Source organism: Micromonas pusilla (genome assembly GCF_000151265.4).
Source record: "Micromonas pusilla CCMP1545 genomic scaffold MICPUCscaffold_6, whole genome shotgun sequence".
NCBI classification, from domain to species: domain Eukaryota; kingdom Viridiplantae; phylum Chlorophyta; class Mamiellophyceae; order Mamiellales; family Mamiellaceae; genus Micromonas; species Micromonas pusilla.
Window position 1 is genome coordinate 1016002 of NW_003315887.1, and position 24961 is coordinate 1040962.

The 24961-nt window shown below is 69.3% G+C and overlaps 11 protein-coding genes across 11 annotated transcripts; 10 read left to right on the forward strand and 1 right to left on the reverse strand.

The window, feature by feature from the left end:
• Nucleotides 1-714: 714 nt before the first annotated feature.
• On the forward strand, nt 715-2142 carry MICPUCDRAFT_69733 (uncharacterized protein; the record flags this gene model as incomplete). The annotated part of the gene is made up of 3 exons (XM_003059248.1): nt 715-931; nt 1090-1292; nt 1477-2142. 3 exons carry the CDS (start codon nt 715-717, stop codon nt 2140-2142), a joined length of 1086 nt encoding a protein of 361 aa, XP_003059294.1.
• A 597-nt stretch (nt 2143-2739) lies between these two features.
• MICPUCDRAFT_59034 (uncharacterized protein) lies at nt 2740-5493 on the forward strand (the record flags this gene model as incomplete). The annotated part of the gene is made up of 1 exon (XM_003059249.1): nt 2740-5493. The coding sequence occupies one exon, from the start codon at nt 2740-2742 to the stop codon at nt 5491-5493; it is 2754 nt and encodes a 917-aa protein (XP_003059295.1).
• Nucleotides 5494-5708: 215 nt separating this feature from the next.
• Nucleotides 5709-7318, forward strand: MICPUCDRAFT_59035 (uncharacterized protein). The gene is made up of 4 exons (XM_003059250.1): nt 5709-6061; nt 6213-6352; nt 6512-6738; nt 6915-7318. The coding sequence occupies exons 1-4, from the start codon at nt 5737-5739 to the stop codon at nt 7192-7194; spliced, it is 972 nt and encodes a 323-aa protein (XP_003059296.1). The 5' UTR covers nt 5709-5736; the 3' UTR covers nt 7195-7318.
• A 74-nt stretch (nt 7319-7392) lies between these two features.
• Nucleotides 7393-9558, forward strand: MICPUCDRAFT_47591 (uncharacterized protein; the record flags this gene model as incomplete). Its single annotated transcript, XM_003059251.1, has 1 exon — nt 7393-9558. One exon carries the CDS (start codon nt 7393-7395, stop codon nt 9556-9558), a length of 2166 nt encoding a protein of 721 aa, XP_003059297.1.
• A 204-nt stretch (nt 9559-9762) lies between these two features.
• Nucleotides 9763-10719, forward strand: MICPUCDRAFT_59037 (uncharacterized protein; the record flags this gene model as incomplete). The annotated part of the gene is made up of 1 exon (XM_003059252.1): nt 9763-10719. One exon carries the CDS (start codon nt 9763-9765, stop codon nt 10717-10719), a length of 957 nt encoding a protein of 318 aa, XP_003059298.1.
• A 187-nt stretch (nt 10720-10906) lies between these two features.
• MICPUCDRAFT_59038 (uncharacterized protein) lies at nt 10907-13251 on the forward strand (the record flags this gene model as incomplete). Its single annotated transcript, XM_003059253.1, has 4 exons — nt 10907-11500; nt 11644-12059; nt 12232-12820; nt 12940-13251. 4 exons carry the CDS (start codon nt 10907-10909, stop codon nt 13249-13251), a joined length of 1911 nt encoding a protein of 636 aa, XP_003059299.1.
• An 87-nt stretch (nt 13252-13338) lies between these two features.
• PETE (plastocyanin, chloroplast precursor) lies at nt 13339-14590 on the reverse strand. The gene is made up of 3 exons (XM_003059555.1): nt 14431-14590; nt 14012-14107; nt 13339-13806 (listed from the first exon to the last, which is right to left on the reverse strand). Exons 1-3 carry the CDS (start codon nt 14542-14544, stop codon nt 13558-13560), a joined length of 459 nt encoding a protein of 152 aa, XP_003059601.1. The 5' UTR covers nt 14545-14590; the 3' UTR covers nt 13339-13557.
• On the forward strand, nt 14164-14580 carry MICPUCDRAFT_69741 (uncharacterized protein; the record flags this gene model as incomplete). Its single annotated transcript, XM_003059254.1, has 1 exon — nt 14164-14580. One exon carries the CDS (start codon nt 14164-14166, stop codon nt 14578-14580), a length of 417 nt encoding a protein of 138 aa, XP_003059300.1.
• Nucleotide 14591: 1 nt separating the features above from the next.
• MICPUCDRAFT_69742 (uncharacterized protein) lies at nt 14592-15416 on the forward strand (the record flags this gene model as incomplete). The annotated part of the gene is made up of 1 exon (XM_003059255.1): nt 14592-15416. One exon carries the CDS (start codon nt 14592-14594, stop codon nt 15414-15416), a length of 825 nt encoding a protein of 274 aa, XP_003059301.1.
• Nucleotides 15417-17901: 2485 nt separating this feature from the next.
• Nucleotides 17902-19580, forward strand: MICPUCDRAFT_69744 (uncharacterized protein; the record flags this gene model as incomplete). Its single annotated transcript, XM_003059256.1, has 2 exons — nt 17902-18938; nt 19107-19580. The coding sequence occupies 2 exons, from the start codon at nt 17902-17904 to the stop codon at nt 19540-19542; spliced, it is 1473 nt and encodes a 490-aa protein (XP_003059302.1). The 3' UTR covers nt 19543-19580.
• Nucleotides 19581-20130: 550 nt separating this feature from the next.
• Nucleotides 20131-21204, forward strand: MICPUCDRAFT_4565 (uncharacterized protein; the record flags this gene model as incomplete). The annotated part of the gene is made up of 2 exons (XM_003059257.1): nt 20131-20673; nt 20884-21204. Coding segments are annotated over 2 exons (864 nt in total), but the record flags the coding sequence as incomplete, so codon positions are not given.
• Between the last annotated feature and the right edge of the window lie 3757 nt (nt 21205-24961).

Genomic DNA, 24961 nt, shown 5'->3' on the forward strand with positions numbered 1-24961 from the left:
GAGCCGCGGCGTTCGCTATCGCTCGACGACGACGAAGACGAAGACGACGCGAGAAGAAGAAGGAGAGCGCCTCCGGTCGGGAAAAAGCTCCTCGTTGTCGTGCGCGCCGTGCGCGGCGACGTCCTCGCCGAGATCGGCTCGTCGTTCTTCGTCGCGGTCGAGGCCGGGCGCGACGGGTCGCGTTTCTGCGAGGTGACCGAGCCCGCGGCGGTGGCGCCGCGCGACGCGCCGCGAGGGACCCCGAGCGTCGTCCCGGGTGCGTTCGCGTTTCTCTCCGGTCGCCCCTCGCTTTCGATCCCGACGCGCATCGACGCCCGCCTCGCGACTCCAGCTGACGCGCCCCCGAACTCCCTCCGCCCCGACGTCTGTCGCCTCGCGCGGACCCTCGACCCTCGACCCTCAGTCGTCGTCGGCGCGGATCCGTTGGAGATTGTCTTCGACGACGACGACGACGACCGCGACGGCTCGAACTCGAACTCGAACTCGACGTCGAACGACGACGACGCCATATCGCTCACCGTGATCCTCGAGCGCGCCGCCGACGGCGCGGAGGTCGAGGTGGCGCGCGCGTCGATCGCCGCGAGCGCGATCGAGGAGGATCTGAACGACGGCGGGGCGTGGTCCGCGACGCTCGCGTCCGAGGCGGGCGCGTGGCTAGAGACGAAGACGCTCGCGTGGGGCGTCGAGGACGGCGACGTCGACGTGCGCGTCTCGATGACGCTGAAACCGCGCGACTTCACGCCGAAGGCGCGCGCGAGGAGGGAGCTGACGCGCGCCTCGCGGGAGGTGCACGTCGCCGCCGCGCGCGCGCTGAGCGAGGCGGCGATGCGCGGCGCGATCGAGCGCGCGGCGGCGGCGGCGGCGGCGGCGAGGGCGACGGATCCGAAGGCGACGTTCGACGTGGACGCGGCGGCGCGCGTCGCGGTCTTAGGCGCGTTCTTCTCACACTGGTCCCCATACGACCGCGTTCGCGTGGTGAACGCCGATCCTTAAGGACTTTCGATCCCCGCCCTCGACGCATTTCAACTCCGCTTCTGACGTCTTTGAACTCCACCCCGACGTTCGCTCGTACGGACCCTCGACCCTCAGACGACGACGACGATTACGACGACGACGACGGCGACGGGACGATGACGCCTCTCGCGCGGGCGGCGTCTCGACCGACGCGCGCTGGGGCGGCGTGCGCGCGCGCGCTCGTGGACGCGGGGGCGAGCGTGACGGTCGCGTGCGGGGCGTCGGGATGCGCGCCGCTGCATCGCGCGGCGGCGTGTAACGCGGACCGAGTCGCGGAGGTGCGTTCTATACACTGGTCCCCATACGACCACGTTGGCGTGGTGAACGCCGATCCTTAAGGACTTTGCCCGGCGCATCTCTCCGCCCATCCCTTGCGTTCAATCCCTGCCCTCGGCGCCTTTCAACTCCATCTGACGCCTTTCAACTCCACCCCGACATTCGCTTGTATGGAACGACCCTCAGGTGCTCCTCGCGCGCGTCGACGGCGTCGCGCTCGACGCGCGCGACGCCGGCGGTCTCACGCCGCTGCACGTCGCTATCGTGAACGGCGCGACGGAGACGGCGATCGCGTTGATTCGTAACGGCGCGAGCGTGGACGTTACCTCGGGGGGACCCGGGGCGGGCGGCGGGAACTGGGACGCGCTCGCGCACGCGGCGCGCGTCGGCGACGAAGCCGTCGTCGCCGCCGTTCTGGACGCGAACCGACGCGCCGCTTCGAATTCCACGGAGACGGTGACGACCACGACGCCGCTGCACATCGCGGCGCGGCGCGGGCACGCCGCGATCGTTCAGACGCTGCTCGACGCCGGCGCGGACGCCGGCGCGGTGGACGCGTTCGGCTCGACCGCCGCCGCCGCCGCCGCCGCGTCGGGACACCACGCGATCGCGACGCTTCTCTCCGCGCGCGGCGGCGACGAGCGCGCGAACGCGAACGCGAACGCGGACGCGGACGCGGACGCGGACGCGGACGCCGGCGGCGAGCGGCGCGACGAGCCGCGCAGCGCGCTGGAGTGGGCGGCGTACGAGGGAGGCGAGGCGAACGTCCGAGCCGCGATCGCGGCGGCGGATGAAAAAGTGAGGTGCGTTCTATGTCACACTGGTTCCCATACGACCGCGTCGGCGTTGTGAACGCAGATCCTTAAGGACTTTGCTCGGCGCATCTCTCCTCCCACCCAACGCTTTCAATACCCGCCCTCGGCGCCTTTCAACTCCATCTGACGCCTTTCAACTCCACCCCGACGTTCGCTCGTATAGAACGGCCCTGAAGACGTCTCGCGTCGTCGCGGCGCCGTCGCCGTCGCCGGCGCGGCGCGCGCTCGCGAAGAAGCTCGAGGCGCGCGCGGAGAGGGACGTCGGGAGAGCGGTGATGATCGCGGACACGCGGCAGGTGGCGCCGCGCGTGCGGTTGGCGCTCAAAGAGCGCGCGGCGCGGGTAGGAGGGTGAATAGGCTCTATCTAGACGGAATAAAATAAATAGCGTCGTCGATGTCGTCGAGCACATCTGACGACTCTTGGACGCACCTCTTGGACGCGACGAGGCCAGTGGATCAAAAAAGGAATTGGAATCGAATCCACAGCGTCGCCCGCGGGCCCGCCCGTCGCCAGAGCAAGCGCGCGAGAGACGCACGCGCTCGTTCCGATCGCGCCCGCGTACCGCGCGCGCGCGCGACCGACGCGACCGACTTCACCCTCCGCGCGCGGCACGACGCCGGATCCGCGTCCGTCATGAGCGCGAATCCCGCCGCCCCGGGGCCCGCGAAGAAGACGTCCGATCCGAATTCCCAATTCAAGACGGCCGATCACCAAGCTTCTCGCCCTCCGCGCGCCAAGTCGAAGAGGACGCCGTTCGTCCCGGAGGAGACGGGCGCGTACGGCGAGAAGCCGAAGAAGGAGAAGTTCGTCGTCCCGGACATCCCGGCGCGGTTCGCGCCCGCGGCCGCGTCGTCGTCGTCCTCGTCGTCGGATACGGAGGACGACGACGCGCGAATGGCGAGGGAGGCGAGGCGGCGACGGTCCGAGCGCATCGCGGCCGCGAAGGCGAAGGCGGCCGCGGAGGCCGCGATCCCGGACTTCGAGAAGCTCCACCCGGAAGCCGCCGCGGCGAAGGCGAAGAGAGAAGAAGAAGAAGAAGAAGAAGAAGAAGCGGCCGCGTCCGCGTCCGCGGCGAATCCGAAGGCGCTCTCGAAGAAGAAGTCCTCCAAGATCGCCGAGGCGCGCGCGCTGCTCGAGGCGGAGGCGGAGGCGGCGAGGAGAGCGGCGGCGCCGCCGCCGCCCGTCGTCGTCTCCGACTTCACGCGCGAGATCTTCTCCCTCCTCGACGCCGACGGCGACGGCGTCATCACGAACGACGCGCTCGCGGACGCGCTCGCGGAGGATCCCACGCTCGCGCACACCCTCGGCGTCTCCGCGGCTTCGAACTCTCCGAGCTCCGCGGCGGCGCTAGAAGAATTCTACGCGTCTCTGCGCGATACGGGATCGCACCCGCTGACGCTCGAAGAGTTCGCCGCCGCGTTCGGCGCGCACGTTGACGAAGCGCACGACGCCGCGCTCGCGATCGTCGAGAGCGCGCGCGCGAAGGCTGGCGGGTTGAACGATCCGTCCGGGCAATCCGCGGACGCGAACGCGCCGCCGGTGTTTCTCACCGCCGCGGCGGCGAGGACGTTCAACCAGATCGATAAGAACGGCGACGGCGTCGTCACCGTGCGCGAGCTCATCATCGCGCTGCGCGCGGACGAGTCCCTCGCCGTGACGTTGGGGCTCGTGTCCGGGAAGGTGCGGCAGGAGGACGGCACTCGAGACGCGCTGCTCGCGTTTTTCGACTCGCTCGACGCCAACGGCGACCGCGAGCTCACGATGGAGGAGTTCGCGGCGGTGTTTTGCGCGGACGTGAACGCTCCGCGGTCGAGCGTTTCGTTGCCTAACGGTAACGGCGGCGTGATGATCCCGCCGGCGAGCCCGCCGCGGCCGAACGAGCACCACGCGCCGCGCGACGAGTGGCTCTTGCCGTCGGAGATCACGCGCGCGGGCGCGTCGGCGGAGGCGGCGGTGAAGAATTTGAGCGCGCGCGGGACCCCGGCGCGCGCGACGTCGCCGACGTCGACCGCAAAGCGCTCAGATTACGCGCTGGTCGCGCCGTCCGTGATGTCCGATATGATGGGGGACGGGGACGAGAGCGACCCTGATTCGTCGAGCGGCGAGGATGAAACCGTGGAGGAGATTTTCGCGCGGCTCGACGCGGACGGCAGCGGCTCGCTCAGCGTCGAGGAGCTCATCTTCGGGTTGCGGTCGGACGCCACGCTCGCGAAGAAGATGGGGCTGTCGCGTCACAACATCACGACGAAGGAAGGGCACCAGGCGCTGGAGTCGTTCTTCAGAGCCTTGGACGCGAACTCGGACCGCGAGCTGTCTCTCGACGAATTTCGGATGGTATTCGGCGCGGGCGGCGCCGGGAAGACGCCCAAGCCTTCCGCCGCGGCGAAGCAGTCCGCGAAGAATAAGAAGGCGATGAACGCCGAGCTCGGCGGCATGCGCGCGGAGCTGGACAAGCTGCGCGACATGATGTCCTCGCTGCTCGTGAACCCCGCGGAGACGCAGCTCAACCAGATGCGCGCTCTGCTGGAAGATATCGTCGTCAGGACGTCTCCGGAGAGCAGCGTGAAGACGGCGGCGGACAGTACGAGTACCGCGTACGACGGGTGGGCGCTGGGGACGACCAAGTACAAAAACTACGACGACTACTGCAAGAGCGAGGACTTCAAGAACACGATCATTCGCCCGGCACTGAAGACGCGGTTCTTAGACCCGGCGAAGGACACGAGCCCGTGGCGGCGGTCGCTCAAGAAGAAGGGAAACCCGGCGCCGCGCGGGCGGACGCCGCGGTACGACTGCCCGGAGCCGGAGCCGATGTGCGTGTACAAGTCCAAGTGGCGGGACGGCTTGCGGAACGACGACGGCAAGGGGTACGCGGTTTTGAACACGGGGAAAGGGTATCGGGACCGCGAGCGGTGGAACCGCGAGGATCCGCTCGCGCCGGGCGCGGCGTTCATCCGAGACCGGCGAAACCCGTACGCGCCGACGATGGCTCGGATGAACGCCATGGGCGTCGACCTCGAGACCGCGGAGGCGCTGCGCAAGGTGACCGTCGGCGGCTCCGGCCGCATCTTCTCGAGGGCGTTCACGCGGCTGTACCTCACGCCGCAGACGCGAAGGGAGCTCGAGAAGAACCCGACGGTGAATCCTCCGGGGGTGAAGACGTCGTTCGACGACCTCTACGGCGTCGTCGGCTTATCGCCGTCGAAGCACAAGGAAGACCTCCGTCACAGGGCGGCGATGCAGCCGGTGAGTTTTCATCGCAACGTCGTCGGCGACGACGCGAGCACGATGACGAGCACGCCGAGCGGGGAGCTGTCGAAGTATCCGAGGGAGTTTGGATACGCGAGGGGGTCGGGGGAGAAAAAGACGAGGCTGTTCATCCCGTGAGATGATGATGATGATGAGATTGGGACGTTTGGCGGCGGCGGCGGCGGCGACGACGACGGCGGCGAAGCCGGGGGGGGTCGCGCGCTCGTGCTTTAGGGGGGTGGGCGATTAACGTATTTAACACGGCGTCATCGCGATGACGCGTTGAAATTTATTTTCGCGCGCGCTCTCGATTTGGCACGGCCGAGAATTCATTGAATCATCAATCGTCGTCGCGCCCGCGGACGCGACGGGCGACGGACGATGCCGGGCGACGCGCGCAAGGCGTGCTTCAAGGAGGACGTCCTTCGCGACCTCTTCCTCGCGCTCGACTCGGACGGGAACGGATACCTGTCGTATCAGGAGCTCTGGAACGGCCTGAACGGCGACGACGTGCGATGGGACGACGCCTCGAACGCGGACAAGCGCGCGGTCCTCGATCGCTTGTGGCTCGAGGCGGACAAGGACGGGAGCGATCAGGTCACGTTCGCGGAGTTCTGGCAGCTCATCGCGGCGTCGCGGTCGCCCACGGAGGACGAGATGGCGCGCGCGTACGACTACTTCGTGCGGCTCGACAAGTCCGGTGACGGTGCGCCGCGCGATTACGATTCCTTTCCGCCCACATCTGCGATTCATTCGCCCCGTCCGCCTTCCGTTCTCCCCCGCCGTCGACCCGTTCCTTCCTTCCGTCCGTCCGTCCTCACCCCGCCCGCCCGCGTCGCGTCGCATCGCGTCCGCAGGCTACCTCGACCGACTCGAGATCCAGGAAGGCCTCGCGAACCCGGACATCGACTGGACTCTGCTGGGCTTCGACGAGGGCGTCAAGGAGCGGCATCTGTTTCAGGCGCGTCCCATCTCACACCGGTCCCCATACGACCGCGTCGGCGCTGTGAACGCCGATCCTCAAGGACTTTCGCCGGCGCATCTCTCCGCGCACACCTCGCTTTCACTCATCCCCGCCCTCGACGCCTTTCAACTCCGCTTCTGACGCCCATGAACTCCACCCCGACGTCGCTTTGAATGACGCGACGACCCTCAGCACGCCGACTCGAGCGGCGACGGGCGCGTCTCGTTCGACGAGTTCTGGCAGATGATCCTCACGAACATCTCCAACCGCGAGCGCGCGAGAGCCGCCGCCGCGGCGCAGATGGTCAGCGTGCGCGACGTCGCGGCGTGGGAGCCGTCCGACGTCGGCGCGTGGTTGGACCGCGTGGGGTACGGCGCGTACCGCCCGGCGTTCGAGGCCAACGGGATCCACGGGTACAGGTGCGTTCTATACACTGGTTCCCATACGACCCCAATGGCGTGGTGAACGCCGATCCTTAAGGACTTTGCCCGGCGCGTCTCTCCGCCCACCGCTCGCTTTCAATCCCCGCCCTCGACGCCTTTCAACTCCGCTTCTGACGCCTTTGAACTCCACCCCGACGTTCGCTTGGGTACAGACTGTTGGCGCTGACGTTCGACGCGCTTCCGCGGCTCAGCGTGCGGCAGTTCGACCACTGCCGCGGGATAATGAACGCGATTCGGACGCTTCGGGGGATCGAGCCGGAGATTTTGGAGACGACGGAGGATTGTTACGCGAAGCGCGAGTTCGCGCGCGCCAAGCCGGTGGGGCTCGCTCGAAGATTGCGTTTCGGCGACGAGGGCGCCTTCGCGAGAGAGGAGAAGCGTCTGAACGACGCGTACTCGCGGCCGGCGATGATCATGACCGAGATCGTGTGATGCGAGCGGCGGGCGGCGGAGGCGACGACGCACGTGGGTTGGGTGCATAGCGCGCGTTCTTTCTCGTTAGACTACTTATAGCTAGACGTCCCGTCGAGGTGAACCAAGAAATTTAACTGCGAACAAGAGAAAGTTCGTCGGACGACGCTCGAGGCCGCGGGCGGCGTTCGAACCGTCGTCGTCACTGCCGCGCGCGCCATGGAGGAGCTCACGCAGACCGCGGCGGCGGCCGCGCGGTACCTCGGCAGGGTCGTCTGGGCCGGGCTCGGCGGCGGCGACGACGCCGCGCGGCAGCTGTCGTTCACGCCGCTCAAGGCGCTCGGGAAGCGCGCGCGCGACGCCGGCGCCGTCGCGATGATGCCCGACGGCGGATCTGGCGGGGCCCCGGGATCTGGCGGGGAAGACCGCGCGTCGCGGCGTCGCGCGGCGACGCGCGCGCCCGTGGACCGCGACGGCGGCCGGAGCGGCGTCAGCCGCTTCGCCGCCGAGGCTGGCGCGCGAGGCGCCGACGCCGACGCCGACGCCGACGCCGACGGCGGAGGCGGAGGGAAGCGCCGACGGACGACGTGCGCGCCGCGCGTCGTCGAGCGCGAGAACGCGTTCCGCGTCGGCCGCGCCGCCGCCGCGGCCGTGGTCGTCGACGCGGACGGCGACGGCGACGGCGACGACGTCGACGACGACGCGGAGGACCTGTACCGCGCCGTCGACGAGGACGGTCGCGGCGCGGTCGCGACGCGCGACCTCGTCGCCGCGCTCGAGGCGCGCCCCGAGATGGCGCGACGACTGCGCGGCGTCCGACGAGGAGAAGGAGGAGGGCGATCTCGGGGCGAAGGCGGCGGGGCGGACGCGTGGCGACGATGCCTCGGCGGCGACGACGACCGCGAGCTGACGCTCGCGCAGTTCGTGAAGCTATTCGCGAGGGAGGAGGCAGAGAAGGACGGCGGCGGCGCGGCGAAGGGCCGCCGCGCGCGAGGGGGAGAGGGGGGCGCGACGACGACGACGACGACGACGACGACGACGACGACGCGCGCGCCGAAGCCGACGCCGAAGCGCGGCCCGTTCCCGCACGGCATCCTGAAAGAAAACGTCGCCGCGAGCGAGCGCACGACGTCCGGGAAGCGCAAGCGCGGCGTCTTCGGCGGGTCCAACCGGCGCGATCGACCGTCGCCCGGCGAGGCGGGCGCGGCGGTGCGCTTCAAGGAGGCGCTGGAGGAGGTCGCGGAGGAAGACGACGAGCCCGCGGCGGCGCGGCGGAGGGTGGGAGGGGCGTCGTCTCTGTATCTGGGGGTGGGAACGGCGTCGCCGACGGCGGCCGCCGCGGGGCGCGGCGCGCTGGCGCCGATCGCGAGGAAGAACTACGTCGAGGCGTACGCGCCGCCGGCTATTCCGATGACGCGCGATGTCGAGCTCCCCATCGTCTCGCGTCGCGTGAAGCCGACGTCGTCGCGCGGGCGCGCCGATTCGAACGCGAAGCGACGCGGCGCCGCCGCCGCCACCGCGTCGACGTCGACGTCGACGTCGACGTCGAGGCACCTCGCGCGGACGAGCTTGCGGCTCATACGCGCGGTGAGCCGACCGAGAACGCCGGCGGGGGGCGGGCGAGCGCCGAGGAGCGCTGAGTTGATCGACCCGCCCGAAGACCCGGTCGCGCCGGTCGTCCCGGTCGTCGTCGCGCCCGCGCCGCCCGCGACGGAGGGCGGCGGCGGCGGACTGGGGCTCGCCTTGGTCGCGCCCGCGGCGCCGCTGTCGTTCGGCGGCGGCGGCGGCGACGCGGGCGCGGGCGCGGGTGGGTTTTCTCTCGGCGCGGACGTCGGCGGCGGGAAGAAGAGCAAGCGAGGGCCAAAGGGGAAGGGCGGCGGCGACGAGGACGACTCGATCTTCGGCGCGGCGCTGAAGGAGTTCAGCGCGACGCAGCCTTCCGCGGCGGCGAAGACGCCCGCGGGCGGCGACGCGGCGGCGACGGCGGCGGCGGCGGCGGCGACGACGGCGGCGCCGGCGGCGGCGCCGTCGTTTTCGTTCGGCGTCTCCGCGAGCTCCGCGGCGGCGGCGCCGTCGTTCACTTTCGGCGCGAGCGCGCCGGCGGCGGCGGCCGCGCCCAGCGGCGGCGCGTCGTTCACGTTCGGCGCCGCGCCGTCGACGACGGCGGTGGTCGACGTTCCATCTTCCGGCGCGCCCGGCGCGGCGGGCGGCGGCGGCGGCGCGTTTACGTTCGGCGGCGCGCCCGCGTCGTCGTCGCTCGGCGTCGTGAACCCGTTCGCGGCGGGAGGCGCGCCGCCGCCGGGGGGAGGGATGGCGCTCGGCGGCGGCGGTGGGCCTCCGAACGGCAGGCCTCGCGTCCGCGCGAGACGCCCGGGACGTAGATAGAGAAGAGAGATACCTTTAGACGAGTAGTAACGACGCGACGTAAAATAACAAAAAAATATGATGATCGCGTCGTCGACCCGGTCGTCACTCGCTCGACGCGCGCCCGCTCGGCGACGGCGCCGCGGTCGCATGCGCGATACGTGCGCGCGCGCGACCACGAGGGCGATGCTCCGCGCGTTCGACGCGCTCGCGCCGCAGCGCGCGATGGCGCCGCTCGTCGTCGACCGCCGCGCCCATCATGGGTGCGCCTCGTCGATCTTCGCGAGCGGTCGCGGTCGCTCGCCCGCGCGCGTTCGCGCGTCCTCGTCGTGGACGACGCCGACGACGCTCTTCTCGACGCGTCTCCTCTCCGCGCGTCGCGCGTTGTCGCCGTCGCTCGACGCCGTCCGACGCGTCGCGGACGCGACGCGTCTCGCGCGCGTCGCGTCCGCGGCGGCGACGCGCGTCTCGCGCCGCCGCCTCGCGAGATCGGCGCGCGATTACTACGCGCCCGACGACGTCCGAGTCGGGCACGCGATCGCGTACGTCAAGCGCGACCGCCACGTCCTCGCGGTCGTGACCGCGCCGACGCGGCGGCGACAGGTGGCGGTCGTCACGCACGACGGCGCGAGCGACAAGGTGGAGCTGAAGCACGTCGAGAAGGTGTTCGCGCTGACGACGGAGGATGGAAGGAGGCTGAAGACGAAGCAGATGATGGCGACGCGCGCGTTCGCCACCGCGGAGGTGGACGCGAACGCGAGGGCGGGCGGCGGGGTCGCGCGCGACGCGTGGGCGCGCGTCGTGGCCGCGCGCGCGGGCGACGGCGACGGCGACGGCGACGGCGACGGCGACGGGGATGGGGCGTCGCACCAGCTGGCGCCCATCTCGACGGCGGAGCTCGCGGCGTTCTTCTACCCGGAGGAGGGGTCCGGCTCCGGCTCCGGGTCCGACGACGACGCGAGCGCGAGCGCGAGCGCGAGCGCGAGGCTCGCCGCCGTCGCGGCCAAGTCTGGCGCGCCGCCGTCGTTGCTGCGAGCGTACGCGACGCATCGCGTGCTGAGCGAAGACGCGACGATGTTCAAGGCGATGAGCAAGGGGTTCTACGCGCCGAGGACGCGCGTCGGGATCGAGGCGCGTTCTGACGCCCAGACCGGTCCCCGTACGACCGCGTCGGCGTGGTGAACGCCGTTTCTTAGGGACTTTACTTCCCGTCGTCTCTCTCCGCCCACACCTCGCGTTCAATCCCCGCCCTCGGCGCCTTTCAACTCCAACTGACGCGCCTTTGAACGCCACCCCGACGTCGGTCGACGCTCAGAAACACGCGAGAGCGACGAAGGAGCAGAGCGCCCACGACGACGCGACGCGAGCGATGTGGCGCAGACTGACGGACGCGATCGCGGCGCCGCCCGACGCGAAACCGCCGCCCGACGCGTTCGCGCGCGACGGGTCGCTGCTCGAGCTGCGCGTCGAAGCCCTGGAGGCGTTCGCGCTCGGCGACGGCTTGCACTCGAGCGGGCAAAAAGCGAGCGCGATAGACGCGCTCGATCGATGCGGCATGCGTCGCACGTGGAAGAGCGCGTTCGACCTTCTCGTCGCCATCGGGCGGTGGCGCGGGTACGAGAACCTCGCGATACGGCGCCACGGCATCCCGACCGCGTTCCCCGCGCGCGTCCTGGACGAGGCAGACGCCGTCGAAGCCGCCGCCATTGCCGCCGCCGACGGCGACGTCGACGACGACGTCGACGCGGCGACGCGGAAAGACTTGCGCGGCCGGTTCGACGTCTACGCGATCGACGGCGACGACACGTTCGAGGTGGACGACGGCGTGAGCGCGGAGGCGATGGGTCCCGGGAGCGGCGACGCCATCCGCGTGTGGATCCACGTCGCGGACGTCGCGCGGCACGTGCGGTTGGGTGGCGCGCTGGAGGCGGAGGCACGCGAGCGCGGCGCTTCGGGCTACGCGGTGAGACTGCCTCCCATACGACCCCGTTCGCGTGGTGCACGCCGATCCTTAAGGACTTTTCCCGTCGTCACTCTTCACCCGCGCTTCCCTTTCAACGTTTGACCGGTAAGACGTTCGACTGACCGATCGCTTCACCCACGCAGCCGGATCGCGTCGTGTCGATGTTCCCGCCGCGCCTCGCCGCGGAGACGCTGTCGCTGCGGTTGAACGAGCCGCGGTGCGCGGTGAGCGTGAGCGCGGTGATCGACGCGGACGGCGACGTGCGCGAGTACTGGATCGGGCCGTCCACGGTGACGGTGACGCACGCGATGTCGGACGCCGACGTCGACGCCGCGCTGCGCGAGGATGAGGAAAACGCGGGGAAAACGGGGGCGAAAACGCACCCGGCGTTGGCGTTACTCGTCGAGGCTGCGGCGCGGCGACGACGGCGGCGCGAGCGCGACGGCGCGATCAACGTGGCCACGCCGGAGTGTATCGTGAAGGTTCGGACGCGCGAGGAAGGAAGCGACAGCGACAGCGACAGCGACGGACGGGGGAAGAATGGAGGCGCGCCTCTCAGGTGCGTTCTATACACTGGTCCCCATACGACCCCGTTGGCGAGGTGGACGCCGATCCTTAAGGACTTCGCCCGGCGTCTCCCTCCGCCCACACCTCGCTTTCAATCACCGACCTCGACGCCTTTCAACTCCAACTGACGCCTTTCAACTCCACCCCGACGTTCGCTTGTATAGAACGGCCCTCGGGTTTTTGTCCGAGGACGAGGACGATCTCGACGGCGATCTCGACGGCGGCGAAAAAGGCGGCAACGCCGGCGAACGCGCCGCGAACGCGGTCAGAGCCATGGAAAGCGACGCCATGCGCGTGGAACTCTCGAGACAGGACGCGGACTCGAGATCGAGGCTGCTCGTGAGCGAGATGATGATCCTCGCTGGCGATCTCGCGGGGGCGCTCGGCGCCGAGGAGGGCGTCCCCCTTCCCTACCGGAGACAGGCGCCGCCGAGGGACGACGCGCGCGACCGCGACGTCGTCGACGCGCTCCCGCCCGGTTTGCCCCGCGAGTTCGCGATCCGCGCGACGATGCGCGGTGCGACGCAGAGCTCCTCGCCGGGCCCGCACGCGAGCTTGGGCGTCGACGCGTACGTGCAGTTCACGTCGCCGATCCGCCGGCACACGGATCTCCTCGCGCAGTATCAACTGAAAGCGCACCTGCGCGGCGAGCGAAAGCTCCCGCTGGATAAGGCGCGTATTCCTCACACTGGTCCCCATACGACCCCGTTCGCGCGGTGCACGCCGATCCTTGAGGACTTTCTCTCCCGGCGCGTCTCTCCGCCCATCACCCCTCGCTTTCGATCCCGACACGCCGCGACGCCTTTCAACTCCACCCCTGACGCCTTTCGACTCCACCCCGACGTTCGCTCGTACGGACCCTCGACCCTAAGCTCACGATGGACGCGATGCTGAGGGACAACGCGGACGCGACGCGCGCGCTGCGAAGCGCGATGCGCGCGAGCGACGCGTTCTGGATCACGTACTGGTACGCGAGCCGCCCGGCCGGGACGACGCACCGCGCGACCGTCGCGAAGTGGATCCGACGCCAAGACGGGCTCGCCGTGGTCGTCTTCGACGAGACGGGGCACGAGTCCGCCGCGAAGGTGGACGAGAGGGCGGAGCTCGGGAGCGCGGTGGATTTAGTCGTGATGGAGGCGAACCCGTTCTACGAGCAGCTCAGGTTCGGGATGGCGGAGAAGTGAGCGAAGCGAACGCGTCGTAGCGTATTAATATTTTCGGAGACGGTTGGTCGCGCGTCAGTCGAGCGCTCGCGACACAGTGCGATCGACGTTCGAGATTCGTTTTATTTTTGTGTTTTTACCGTCCGGGACGTTCGTTTCAACGCCCAAACTATTTATCGCATACTGTGATCTCGCGACGGCGAAGCAAAAAGGCGAGTCGTCAGTCACGCCGCGAACTTGATTGGGGTGTGCCTCGCCGCCGAACCTTCTCGAGTTTCGTCGTCAGTCTCGACGCGCGGTACAACACGGGGTCCGTCAGTGTCGAATTTAAGAGACGACGATCGTGCCCTGCATGCCGGCGCCCTGGTGGGGCTCGCAGTAGTACCCGTACGTGCCCGCGACGTCGAACTTGTTGGTGACCTTCTCGCCCGGGCCGTTGAGGTAGTCCTCGTGGGAGATGGCATCCGCGTTGACGCCGGCGGGGACGTTGTCCTCGTCGAAGACGACGTTGTGGGGGAACGCCTTGTTGTTCACGAACTCGACGGTCTCGCCCTTCGCGACGGAGATCTTGTTCGGCTGCGAGGAGAAGAGCGGAGGGAAGAGGACGTCAGCGGGCGGATCGGGCCGACGGATTGATTGATTGATCGTAGGTCGAAGAATTAATTAAACTCGCGGGGTCGTTGCACTGTTTCCTCTCGAGGCGGGGCGGGATGGATTTATCCGCGACGACGTCCGCGACCGGCGATCGCGCGAGACGCGCGGGGCGGGGAGGGGCACGCACGAAGAAGCCGAGCTCGCCGTTGTCGCCGCCGAGCTTGATGGTCGCCGCGAACGCGGGGGACGCGAGGAGGACCGTGGAGACGCCGACGACGGCAGCCTGCGGAGACGGGAAAGAAAGAAAGAAGGGTCGTCGGTCAGTCGACGTGTGCTGCGATGGTAAATAATCCGGCGACGTCGCGACCCGAGAAGGACGCGCGGGGCGACGCGCGAGCGACGAACTCGCGCGATCGAGACGGAAAACGCGCGCGGGGGACGATCGATCGAGCGCGCGCATCGGCGCGTCGCGCTCGCGTCGATCGCGCGCGCGCCCCGCGCGCTCGGACGCCGGCCGGGGGGCGGATAGGTTTTCTCGCCCGCGATCGATCGACAGGGAACGTTTTCCCCGTGAAAAAGAATCGAATCGATGCGAGCGGCGCGCACCTTCTTGAGGCCGTCGAGGGACGCGACGGGGGCGACGGCCTTCTTGGAAGACACGACGACGGGCGCCTTGACGGCGACGGCGGAGCCGAGGAAGGTGGAGGTCATGGCGGCCATTTTAACGTGAGAGGTGCGTGTTACGGTGATACGTAGCGTGCGTGATAATGACGCGAATGCGCGGTGCGCTGCGCTGTCGGGGAAGATACGCTCTTCCCACTGCTGACGTGTTAGGTCTCGTCGACAGCCTGTCGTATGGCGTAGCAGTTAGGACGAGGAACGATCGATACAGTCGTATGCGAAAACGGATTAATGTCTTAGTTAGAAACGTGGAAGGAGGCGTGCCTCCCACCGTGACGAGCCCGCCGCGGCGCGTTCCGCGCGCGCGTCGTCGTCGACGACGTCGGCATCCGGCGCCCCCCTCCGTCGCCTCGCGAGAGGCGCGGTCGCGGAGGGACGCCGTCACGTGGACGTCGTCGTCGCGCGCGCGCGCGGACGCGGCGCGCGGCGGGCGGCTAAGTCGCTACAGGTACTCCCGCGGAGGGCGCGCGAAGACGGGCAGCGCGCGAGATCTCGCCGACGATCCGTCCATCCGTCGCGCGTCGTCGGGTCCTCTTCCCGTCGTCGCCTCCTCCTCCTCCTCCTCCTCCTCCTCTTCCTCTTCCTCCTCAGCACGCCTTCGTGGAGACGCCCTTGTACACCACGGGCGTCCCGAGCGAGATGTTCGTGACCGGCACGCCCGGCGCGGTCTTCCCGAACTCCGCCGCGGGCTCGAGCGCGACCCCGTGCTTTCGCTCGTAGCGCGCGGCCATGCCGCCGTCCGCGGCGCAACACGCGAACGCGTAGTCCTTCGCCGTGTCCTCGCCCGTGACGCAGTCCTTCACCTTCCTGCCGCAGTATCCGAACAGGCTGAACAAGAGTCAGAACATCGCGAGCGTGCGTCGCGCGCGCGCTCGAGTGCGCGACGTCGTCGTTTCTTTTTTCGCGCCTGACGACACGGCCGATCTTATTGTTTTTCACCCACCCCTCGGTTTCAACATTCGATCGCGAAGCCTTTCAAACTGACCGATGAAGCGTTTTCCGCAGTGTGAATCAATCACCCGTTGCGTTCGCGAATTGTCTCTCGTCGCGAGCCAGCGACGCCGGCGGAGACGCGACGACGCCACTGCGACGACGCGCGTCCGCACGCGCAGGGCGGAGGCGCACGCGAAGGGCGGTCTTCGCGCGCGAGAGCCGGCGTCGGAGCGAAGAGAAGGTCGTCGCGCGAAGGACGCGGCGCGTTCTCCGAGGCGCGCGGTTGCCGCATTCGGCCTCCCAGCTACGCGGCGAGGCGAGCGCGCGGGCGAGCGCGGGGGGCGGTCGTCGAAACGCGAAGAGGCGTCGGCGGCGATGGCGAAGCCGGCGATCCCGCCCGCGCGGGCGTACGACGCGCTCTACGGTGCGTCTCCGACCCCCTCCGCGATCCCGTCGCTCGCCTCGAGCCCGCCATGTCGATCGGGGACCCGTCTAAAAACAGCGTCGCTGACCTCTTCGCTCTCTCCCGTCCGCGTCCTCCGTCGCGCAGACCCGCACGTGTACACGGTGTCCGGCGCGAGGGATCACTACCGCGAGCAGACGCGCGGCGCGGGGGCGACGCTGCGGCGCGTGCAGGAGTTCGACACGATGTACAGCGAGGTGGCGTCGCACCCTTCGCACACGTACAGGTGCGCGCGCGACTCGACGCGACGCGACGCGACGCGACGCGACGCGACGCGACGCCCTAATTTTAGATCCGCCGTCGTCCCCGACCTCCCCCCCACCCCCCGCTGACCGCGCGCGCGCTCTCCACCCCGCAGGCTCGAGAGCGCGAACCTGGTGCCGTCGCACGTCGACCGCGAGTTCCGATCGTCGCACCGCGGAGAGACGAGCGCGAGGGGCGCGGATCTCGACGCGGCGGTGACGGGTCGAAACCAGGCGAAATTTTTCCGGAGGCCGCTGGGCGCGGCGCGGCGCGGGATGGTGCCCGTCCCGCCGTCGATCCCGCGCGGGGGCGGGAGGCGTTCGAAGCAGGTGGACGGCTCCGCGCTCGGCGGCGGCGGCGACGACGACGACGACGACGCGAGGGCGTCGAACGACGAGAACGAAGACGCCGCCGTCGACGACGCCGACGAAGATTCGAAGACGACGACGACGAAGACGTCGGTCACGGTCGGAACGCAGAGCGACTACCGCGAGAACGACGCGCAGACGATGCCGTACGCGCCGGATTACGTCATCCCCGCGAACCCGTCCGCGAAGCAACGGTACCTCAGCGCGCTCAACCACACGCGGAACGGCGAGCCGGAGATTTTATCGCTGACGCACTTGGAATACGGCGGGATCGACTTTCTCCGCGGCCGTGACGTCGGCCCCGAGCACCTCGGCCTCGCATACCGCGTGAAACAGCTCGAGGTGGAGCACGTCGAACGTCTCCGAGCGAAGCGCGCGTTCGAGGCGTCGCTGCCGCCGTTGGACGACATCGACCAGCTCCCGCTGCGTCAGAGGCTCATGGAGGAGTGGGAGGAGGCGGAGTGGGCCGAGCGAGCTAACGAGATCGAACGGCTGCAAGAGGAGCGGCTGGATAACATCCACCGGGCCATCGTGGAACGCGAGACGCGCGCGGAGAAGATCGCGGAGGAGCGAATCGCGCGCGTCCGCGCCGGGAAGCTCGCGGAGAAGCAGCGGAAGTTTGAGAGCATCCAACGGAAGCGCGTCGTCGCGTTGCGGAAGCTCGGACGCGCGCGCGACGACGCGCGCGTGACGCCCGAAGCGCCGAGCGTCATCGACGAGTACGCCAACTTCGCGTCGACGAAGTACGCGCCGCTGCGGCGGTTGGGGCAGCACCCGGACGGCGCGGGGCCGCCGCCGCGTCCGCGGCGAAAGAACGCGGCGTCGCAGAACGACGGCGGATCGATCGCGCAAAACCTTCCTTTTTCCCTGTCTCGCGCCGCCGCGGAGACGGGGTTTTACCAGCCGAGAACCGTCTCGGACGCGGACGCGTTGCTCTCGTCGCTCCCGCGCGGCGCGCTCGACCCCGACGCGACCGTGGCGCGCGTGACGCGCGAGACGAGCGACCTCGCGGCGACGATGGCGAAGGACCCGCACGAGCGACGAAGAGAAGCCAAGCTCGCGGAGGAGCTCGATCGCGTCTACGAGACGCTGGAGGCGTCCAAGGCGCTCAACGGCGGGCGACGCGGCGTCGGCGCGATGTGGCCCGCGCCCGTCAAGGCGGCGGACAAAGAAGCCGGCGCCGCGTTGGTGTCCAGCGCGGCGGCCAAGCAAAAGGCGGGCGACGCCGCGGCCGCGAGGGCGGCGGCGGCGGCGGCGGCCAGCTCGAAGGTGGAGCGGCCGGAGACGCCGACGCTGCCGCCGCCGGGCGGGGACCCGATCGCCGCGGAGCGAAGACGCGCCGCGCTGTTGCTGCAGCGGCTGATTCGCGGACGCGCGGAGCAAAACGAAATGTTCGCCGGGAAGGATAAGCGGTTCGAGCTCATCCGCGAGCTGCAAGTCGCGGAGGAGGACGAGGCGACGCATAGGGCGAAGAAGATCACGGAGGAGGAGCGGGCGGCGATCGCGGACGCCAACGACAGAACCGGGAGAGCCGGCGCGGGCATGCTCGGCCTCCTCACGGAGAAGAACCACGGCGTGACGCAGCTCATCTTGATGCAGACGGATCTCGCGACTCGCAGAAGAGAGGAGCGCGCGCTAAACTACGCGGCGGCGCGGATCCAGGCGGTGTGCCGCGGAAGAGCGACGCGCAAGGCGGAGGCGCGACGCCGAGCCGAGGAGGAGGCGTCCGGGGGTTTGCCCGACATCGCGAGCTTCGAGCCGGAGGAGATCGCGCACGTGACGAGGATTCAGTCGAGCTTTCGCGGGCGGTCGTCGAGGAGGAACATGCGGCTGTACGGGACGCCGTCCAAGCCGAAGGATCTGTCGAAGGATCTGAAGGAGCCGTCGACGCCGCCTATACCGCCGCCGCCGCCCGCGAATAAGGAGCCGGCGGCGGAGCCCGCGACGCCGCCGCGCGCGCCCGCGCCCAAGGAGCCGGAGGAGGAGGACTTGGATCCGCTCGCGAACCTGAGCGCGGAGGACCTCGAGAAGGTAATGGCGATGCAATCGAGCGCCAAAAAAATCGTGGACAAAAAGTCGCTCGAGTCGGAGCTCGGGGAGCCGCTCGCGACGCTCCCCGCGGACGCGCTCGGGTCGTCACCGTCCGCGCTCGTCTCCGCGGCGACGCTGCAGCGCGCGGCGACGGCGCGTCTCGACGACGTCCCGGCGCAGCCGCGCGTTCGAGGCGCGCGCGGGCTCGCGAGCGCCATTCTCCTACAATCCGCGGCGGCGACGCGCGCGAGAGAAGTCGACGCCGACGCGGCGTTCGAGGCGAAGATGGACGCGGCGTTAGAGGAGCCCCTCGAGGCGGAGAAGGCGAAAGAGAAGATGCCCGAAAACGACGCGTCGGCGTCGATCGAGTCGATCGAAGACTCGGCCGCGTTCAGGTGCGTTCTATACACTGGTCCCCATACGACCGCGTTGGCGTGGTGGACGCCGATCCTTAAGGACTTTTGCCGTCGTTTCTCTCCGCCCACCCCTCGGTTTCAATCCCCGTCCTCGAAGCCTTTCAACTCCATCTGACGCCTTTCAACTCCACCCCGACATCTCCGAAGACTCGCCGACGTCTCCGACGCGTCTCTCGCGGCCATCGTCGGCGTCCAAGCCGCCGCCGCCGGCTTTCTCTCTCGCGCGAAAGCCGCGGCGCGAGAGAAGCGCCTCGCCGCGAGCGGCGTGAGCCAACGCGCGAGCACGAGGGCCGACGTCACGTACGCGGTCTCGTCGCGGGTTTTGGACGAGAGCGTCGACGAGGACGCCACGGAGACGATTCGAGTGCAAAACACGCAGCGGCACGCTCGCAGGCGCGGGAGCAGGCGCGCCGTCGACGGCGGCGCGTTCGGAGGGTTGAGCGAGACGCGCGAGGAGGGCGAGGAGGGGGGGGACGAGGGAGATGCCGAGCTGGAGGGCGCGGCGGCGGGGGCGACGAGTTCGCGCGAGGCGCTGGAGAGTAAGATCGCGGAGGCGAGAGGGAAGGGGGGCGGCGCGCTGTGATTCGACGACGTCACTGGAGTAAAAATTTCGCGTCGATCCGCGCCCGTGTTTTAGGAGGCCCTACGACATGCACTATCAGTCTACTCCTCATACGAAAGTCACACGAATTCGTAGTACGTTCTCGGTCGGCGTTCATAAGATATTTTTTCAAACTAAATAACCATTCACCATGCATTGGCCACAATTTCAAACTGTTTGCCCATAGGAGGTTGGGTTTGTACAAAGTCGATCAAAGTCGAACCATGCACTACGCAGCCCTTCCGGGCAAATGTGACGTAAAGAACCTTTGTTCGGTCACGAACATGCGGCGCGCGGATAAACGCGCGCACCGCGACGCCGCGACCGCGCGCGGAGGCGCAGATCATCGCGATCTCGCCACCGCCGCGCGTGCCGTCCGCATCGAACGCGCGTCGACCGCGCGCGCGTCCTCCGATCGCGCCGCGAGGCCAGACGGCGGACGGCCACGTGTCGAGCCCTCCTCGATCGCGGCGCCTGTCCGACTTTGAAAGGTCGCGGGCGCCTCGCGATATCTTCGCCGCGATGAGCGCCTCCGAGCGCTCCGGCGGCGCGTCCGTGGGGCCGGACGCGTGGGAATACGACGTCCTCGCCGCCGCGGAGAGCGGCGGGTACGGCCTCAAGGGCATCGCGTTCGAGATCTTCCACGGCGAGGGTCTCGTGGACGCGTTCGCGATCCCGCACGCGCGCTTCAAATCCCTCCTCGCGCGCATCGAGCTGCTGTACTCCGTGGAGAATCCGTATCACTGCGCGCTCCACGCCGCGGACGTCCTGAGCGCGACGCACTGCCTTCGCAAGGCGCTCCCGGACGTGTTCTCGGCGGTGGAAACCCTCGCGCTGTACCTCGCCGCGCTCGGACACGACGCCGGCCATTTCCGCCTGAACAACGCGTTCCTGAAGAACAGCAAACACACGCTCGCGAAGAAGTACCCGGAGTCCGTGCTAGAGAACTTCCACCTCGGCCTCGTGTTCGAACTCCTCGAGGACCCGGACGTGGGGATCGTGCCGTTTCTCCCCGCGACGGACCTCGCGCGGTTCAGAGCGCTGCTCTCCGCGCTGATACTCGCGACGGACATGAGCAAACACATGGGACTCTTCAAGGAGCTGCAGCGGTGGGTCGGCGAGAACGACGGCGCGCGCGACGGCGACGGCGACGACGACGACGATTCGCGCGCGGGGACGCCGTACGACACCCTGAACGACGCCATCGAGGCCTCTGACGCGGCGAACGATCTGTTGCGCGTGCCTCATAAAAACGGCCACGGAGGAGGCGATATTCCCCAGATCAGCGGCGCGCGCGACGGATCGAACGAAAACGATCACGAGCCGTGGGTGCGTCCGGCGTTGGAACGCGCGAGCGAGAAGGATAGACTCGTCGTCATGCAGCTGCTGCTGAAGTGCGCGGACCTCGCGAACGTCGTGCGGCCGCTCGAGATCGCGGACGCGTGGGGCAAGCGCATCATGGAGGAGTTTTACCAGCAGGGCGAGAAGGAGCTGTCGTTGGGTCTGCCGCTGACGACGTTTCCGAATCGACGCAACTTTGATTACGTCTTCGCGCGGCATCAGCTCGGGTTCCTCGTCAACGTCGTCCGGCCGCTGTTCGAGGTGTTCACTCGGCTGACGTCCTTCGACGCTCGAGAGGCGGTGCTCGCGTCCGCGGCGGAGAACGGCGACGCGTGGACGCGACGCGAGTCGCAGAACCAGCCGGGGCGCAAGGAGGCGGCGGGCCGGCCGTCGACCGCGCCGACGGCGATTTCCAAGTCGCCGTCGTCGTCGTCGTCGACGTCGACGTCGCGCGGCGCGTTCGGCGCGCTCGCGCGACAGAACACGATCACGATGATGCGCGCGTTCAAGCAGAGCAACCTCACGATGCTCACCGCGAACGCGATGGAGATGACGGGCCTCGACGTCGCGTTGGACGAGGTGCGTTCTACACACTGGTCCCCATACGACCGCGTTCGCGTGGTGAACGCCGATCCTTGAGGACTTCGTTCGGCGCTTCTCTCCGCCCACCCCTCGGTTTCAATCCCCGTCCTCGATGCCTTTCAACTCCACCTGACGCCTTTCAACTCCACCCCGACAGGATTACGGCGCCGGCGACGCCGCGGAGACGCTCGTCCGGTCGCTGATTCCGTACGTCCCGCGGCTGGAGCTCACGCGGCTCACGCGCATAGGGTTCCTCGCCCCGGCCTCGGCGCCCTCTGGGCGAGGAGGGACGAACGGCAGCAGAGACGCGTCTTTGGACGGCGACGTGAAGGGCGCGATGAAGGGGGCGTTCCAGGTGAGCTACGAGCTCGACGCCGCCGTCGTCGTCGCGTCTTTTCGCGGCTTCCTCGCGCTTCACGAGCGTTTCGTCGACGGCAGGACGAAGAAAGGCGCGGGCGCGGGGAACGACGAGGGCGCGGTCGCGCTCGCGGGCGCGATCGACGACTGTCTCGGCAAGGCTGTCGACGCGGTGCACGCGTCCGGCGGCGACGTCGTCCGCCTCGGGTACGACGGCGTGGTGTGCGTGTTTCCGATGTCTGGGTCGCCCGGCCGCCGAAAGGGCGGCGGACGCGACGACGACGTCGACTCGGACGACGACGACGACGGCGGCGCGCGCGGAGGGAGGGAGTGGGGAAACCGAGACCGAGACGCCGCCGCGGACGCGACGAGGGCCGCGGGCGCGACGCTACGCGCGATGAAGTGCGCGTTCACGCTCGTGTCGCAGCTCTCGTCGTCCACGCCCGAGCTCGCGGTTCGAGCCGACGACGGCGAATCCGCGGGAGCGACGACGACGACGTCCCCGCGCGTCGAGCAAATCTGGCCCGGGCTGAGACGGCACAGCGCGGGCCTGCGCGTCTTGGTCGTCGAGGCGCTGCAGCTGTCGCGGATGACGTTGGGGCGGCTGCTGGATCACTTCGGGTGCATGCCGCACTTCGCGGAGAACGCGAGTCAAGCCGCGGCGGCGTGCGCGAACATGGAGTTCGACGTCGTGCTCGTGGACCTGATGCTTCCGGATTTGGACGGCTACGAGGTGGCGCGGCACGTCCGAAACAACGCCGGGCCGGTCAACGCGCGGGCGTTCATATGCGCGCTCACCGCGGTGGATCAGCCGGAGTTGCTCGAGCAGTGCCTCAAGGCGGGGATGGACGAGGTCGTGGCCAAGCCCGCGTCGATGACGTCGCTGCAGGAGACGTTCCGGAAGGCGCGACGGCTGAAAGCGGAGGCGCGGCGGATTCGACGCGCGGAGGCGGCGACTCGAAGAAGCCTGAAGAATGGACCTGGGGCCGCGACGCCCCCGAGCAAGTCGTCGCCGTCGGCGCCGGTGCTGGCGTCGGCGGCGCGCGATCCCTGGGCGCCCGGGGAGAGACCGACGTCCTCGCGCGCGTCCATCGACGTCTCCTCGCGCGCGCGCGCGCTCCCGGCGTCGACGCCGCGCGACGCCGCGGGCGGCCCCGCCGCCGACGCGTCGCACGTCGTGCTGACCGAGGACAACGAAAAGTGCGTCCCGGTGTCGATGCCGCGGTTCGCGGACATGCTCGCGAGCTCGAACGCGCGCGGGGCGAGGAAGGGGTCGACGCGCGACGACGCGGGCGGCGGCGGCGGAGGAGGAGGAGGAGGAGGAAAAAAGAGCGGCGCGTGGACGCGATTCTTCTCGAGTCTTTGCGGCCGCGGCGGCGGCGGCGAGAAGAAGAAGAGCGAATACAGCGACGGGAGCTACGACGGCAGCGGCGGCGTCAAGATCGCGGCGCGCGACGACAGCGACGTCAAGCTCGCGCTGAAAAATCTCGCGAAGCACAAGGGGGACGCCGTCGCGAGAGACGACGCGAGCCGCCGCGGCGGCGCGTCGTCGTCGTCCTCGTCCGACGACGACGACGACGACGACGCGCGGGCCGCGGGGAGGGGAATGCCCGTGTGCGTCACCGTCACCGCGTCCGTGGGGTTCGGCAAGGTCTCCATGATCCGCGTCGGTAACGGTCTCGCGTCGTCGGTTACGACGACGACAAACGCGGGGGGACAAAGCGCATCGTGCGATTTCAGGGATGAGATCGTCGCGCTCGACGCGCCGCTCGGGATGGAGCCGTACGCGTCCGCGGCGGCGTCCGCGGCGTTCGGACCCGCGCACGGCGGCCCGTTCCAGCAGGTCGCGACGCTCTCCTCGCTCGCGACGGACGGCGACGTCGTGCTCTCCCCCGTCGCGTGGCGGCTCGTGCGCGAGCACTGCGAGTGCGACGCGCCGCCGCGGCTGCGCGGCGGCGCGCGGCTCAATCGGCTGCGCGTGCACGAGGTGGTGCCTCCGCTGACGCACCACGCGCTCGCGACGAACCAGTTCGCGAGCCTGATACCGCGACGGCCGGACGCGACGCGCGCGCTCGCCGCGATCGAGGGGCTCGTCCCGAGACCGCTGCGGGTCGCGCTCGCGGAGCAGTCGACGGCGACGGCGGCGGCTTTGTCGGCGTTGAGAACCGCGCGCGTCGAAAAGATGAAGAAGCGAGACGACGCGGCGGCCAAGGCCAAGGCGGCGAACGCGGCAAACGGCGAGACCGCGGATCGTCAATCGATCGACGAGGACGCGGACGACGACGCGACCGCCGCGATCGTCATGCCCGGCGCGCCCGCGCGATACGTCGACGCGGTGACCGTGTGTCTGTATCTCCCCGGCTGCTCCTCCGCGGCGCGAGGGCACGTGGTCGTCCCCGCGGACACGCCCTCCGTCGCGAGCGCGTTCACGACCGCCGCGTCCAGCGTCGTGGAGCTCCTCGCGCGCTTCCCCGGGAGCACGTTCGTCCGCGTGACGTCGGACGTGTTGCTGAGAAAAGACGCGGCGGACGGTGGCACCGGCGGCGGCGGCGGCGGCGGCGAGGTGCGTTCTATACACTGGTCCCCATACGACCCCGTCGGCGTGGTGAACGCCGTTCCTTAAGGACTTTTCCCGGCGCATCTCTCCGCCCATCCCTCGCTTTCAATACCCACCCTCGGCGCCTTTCAACTTCAACTGACGCCTTTTAACTCCACAGGGCGTCGTGATGTACTTCGCGTTCGGGCTCCCCGGGGCGGCGACGAACGCGGGCTCGTGTGGGGTCGCGGACGACGCGTCGTCGTCGTCGTCCACCTCAAACATAGTCTCCCCCGTGTTGGCCGCGAGCGCGCCCGCGCTCGCGACGTCGTTCGCGCTCGCCGCGCGTGCGGCGATGGTGCACCTGGGACACATGTCCGCCTCCGCCGGCGTCGCCGCGGGCGTCGTCGTCTCCATGCCCGCGCGTTTGGCGCGGAAGCGCACGGAGTGGGGGCTCGTCGGCGACGCGGTGCACAGGGCGGAGAGGCTCGCGTACGCCGCGGACGCGGAGGTGCTGTGCGACCTCGCGGTCGTGCGGGGCGTCGGCGCGGACGGGTACATCGACTTTGATCCGGTGCCGCACGC

Bases quoted from the DNA above. Each gene is read 5' to 3' on its own strand.
- MICPUCDRAFT_59035 (XM_003059250.1), top strand. From the start codon at position 5,737: ATGCCGGGCGACGCGCGCAAGGCGTGCTTCAAGGAGGACGTCCTTCGC. The intron at 6,062-6,212 runs GTGCGCCGCGCG...TCGCGTCCGCAG, and splicing joins GCTCGACAAGTCCGGTGACG to GCTACCTCGACCGACTCGAG. The intron at 6,739-6,914 runs GTGCGTTCTATA...GCTTGGGTACAG, and splicing joins AACGGGATCCACGGGTACAG to ACTGTTGGCGCTGACGTTCG.
- PETE (XM_003059555.1), bottom strand. From the start codon at position 14,544: ATGGCCGCCATGACCTCCACCTTCCTCGGCTCCGCCGTCGCCGTCAAG. The intron at 14,108-14,430 runs GTGCGCGCCGCT...CCGTCTCCGCAG, and splicing joins CCCTCGACGGCCTCAAGAAG to GCTGCCGTCGTCGGCGTCTC. The intron at 13,807-14,011 runs GTGCGTGCCCCT...TTCTCCTCGCAG, and splicing joins ACGGCGAGCTCGGCTTCTTC to CCGAACAAGATCTCCGTCGC.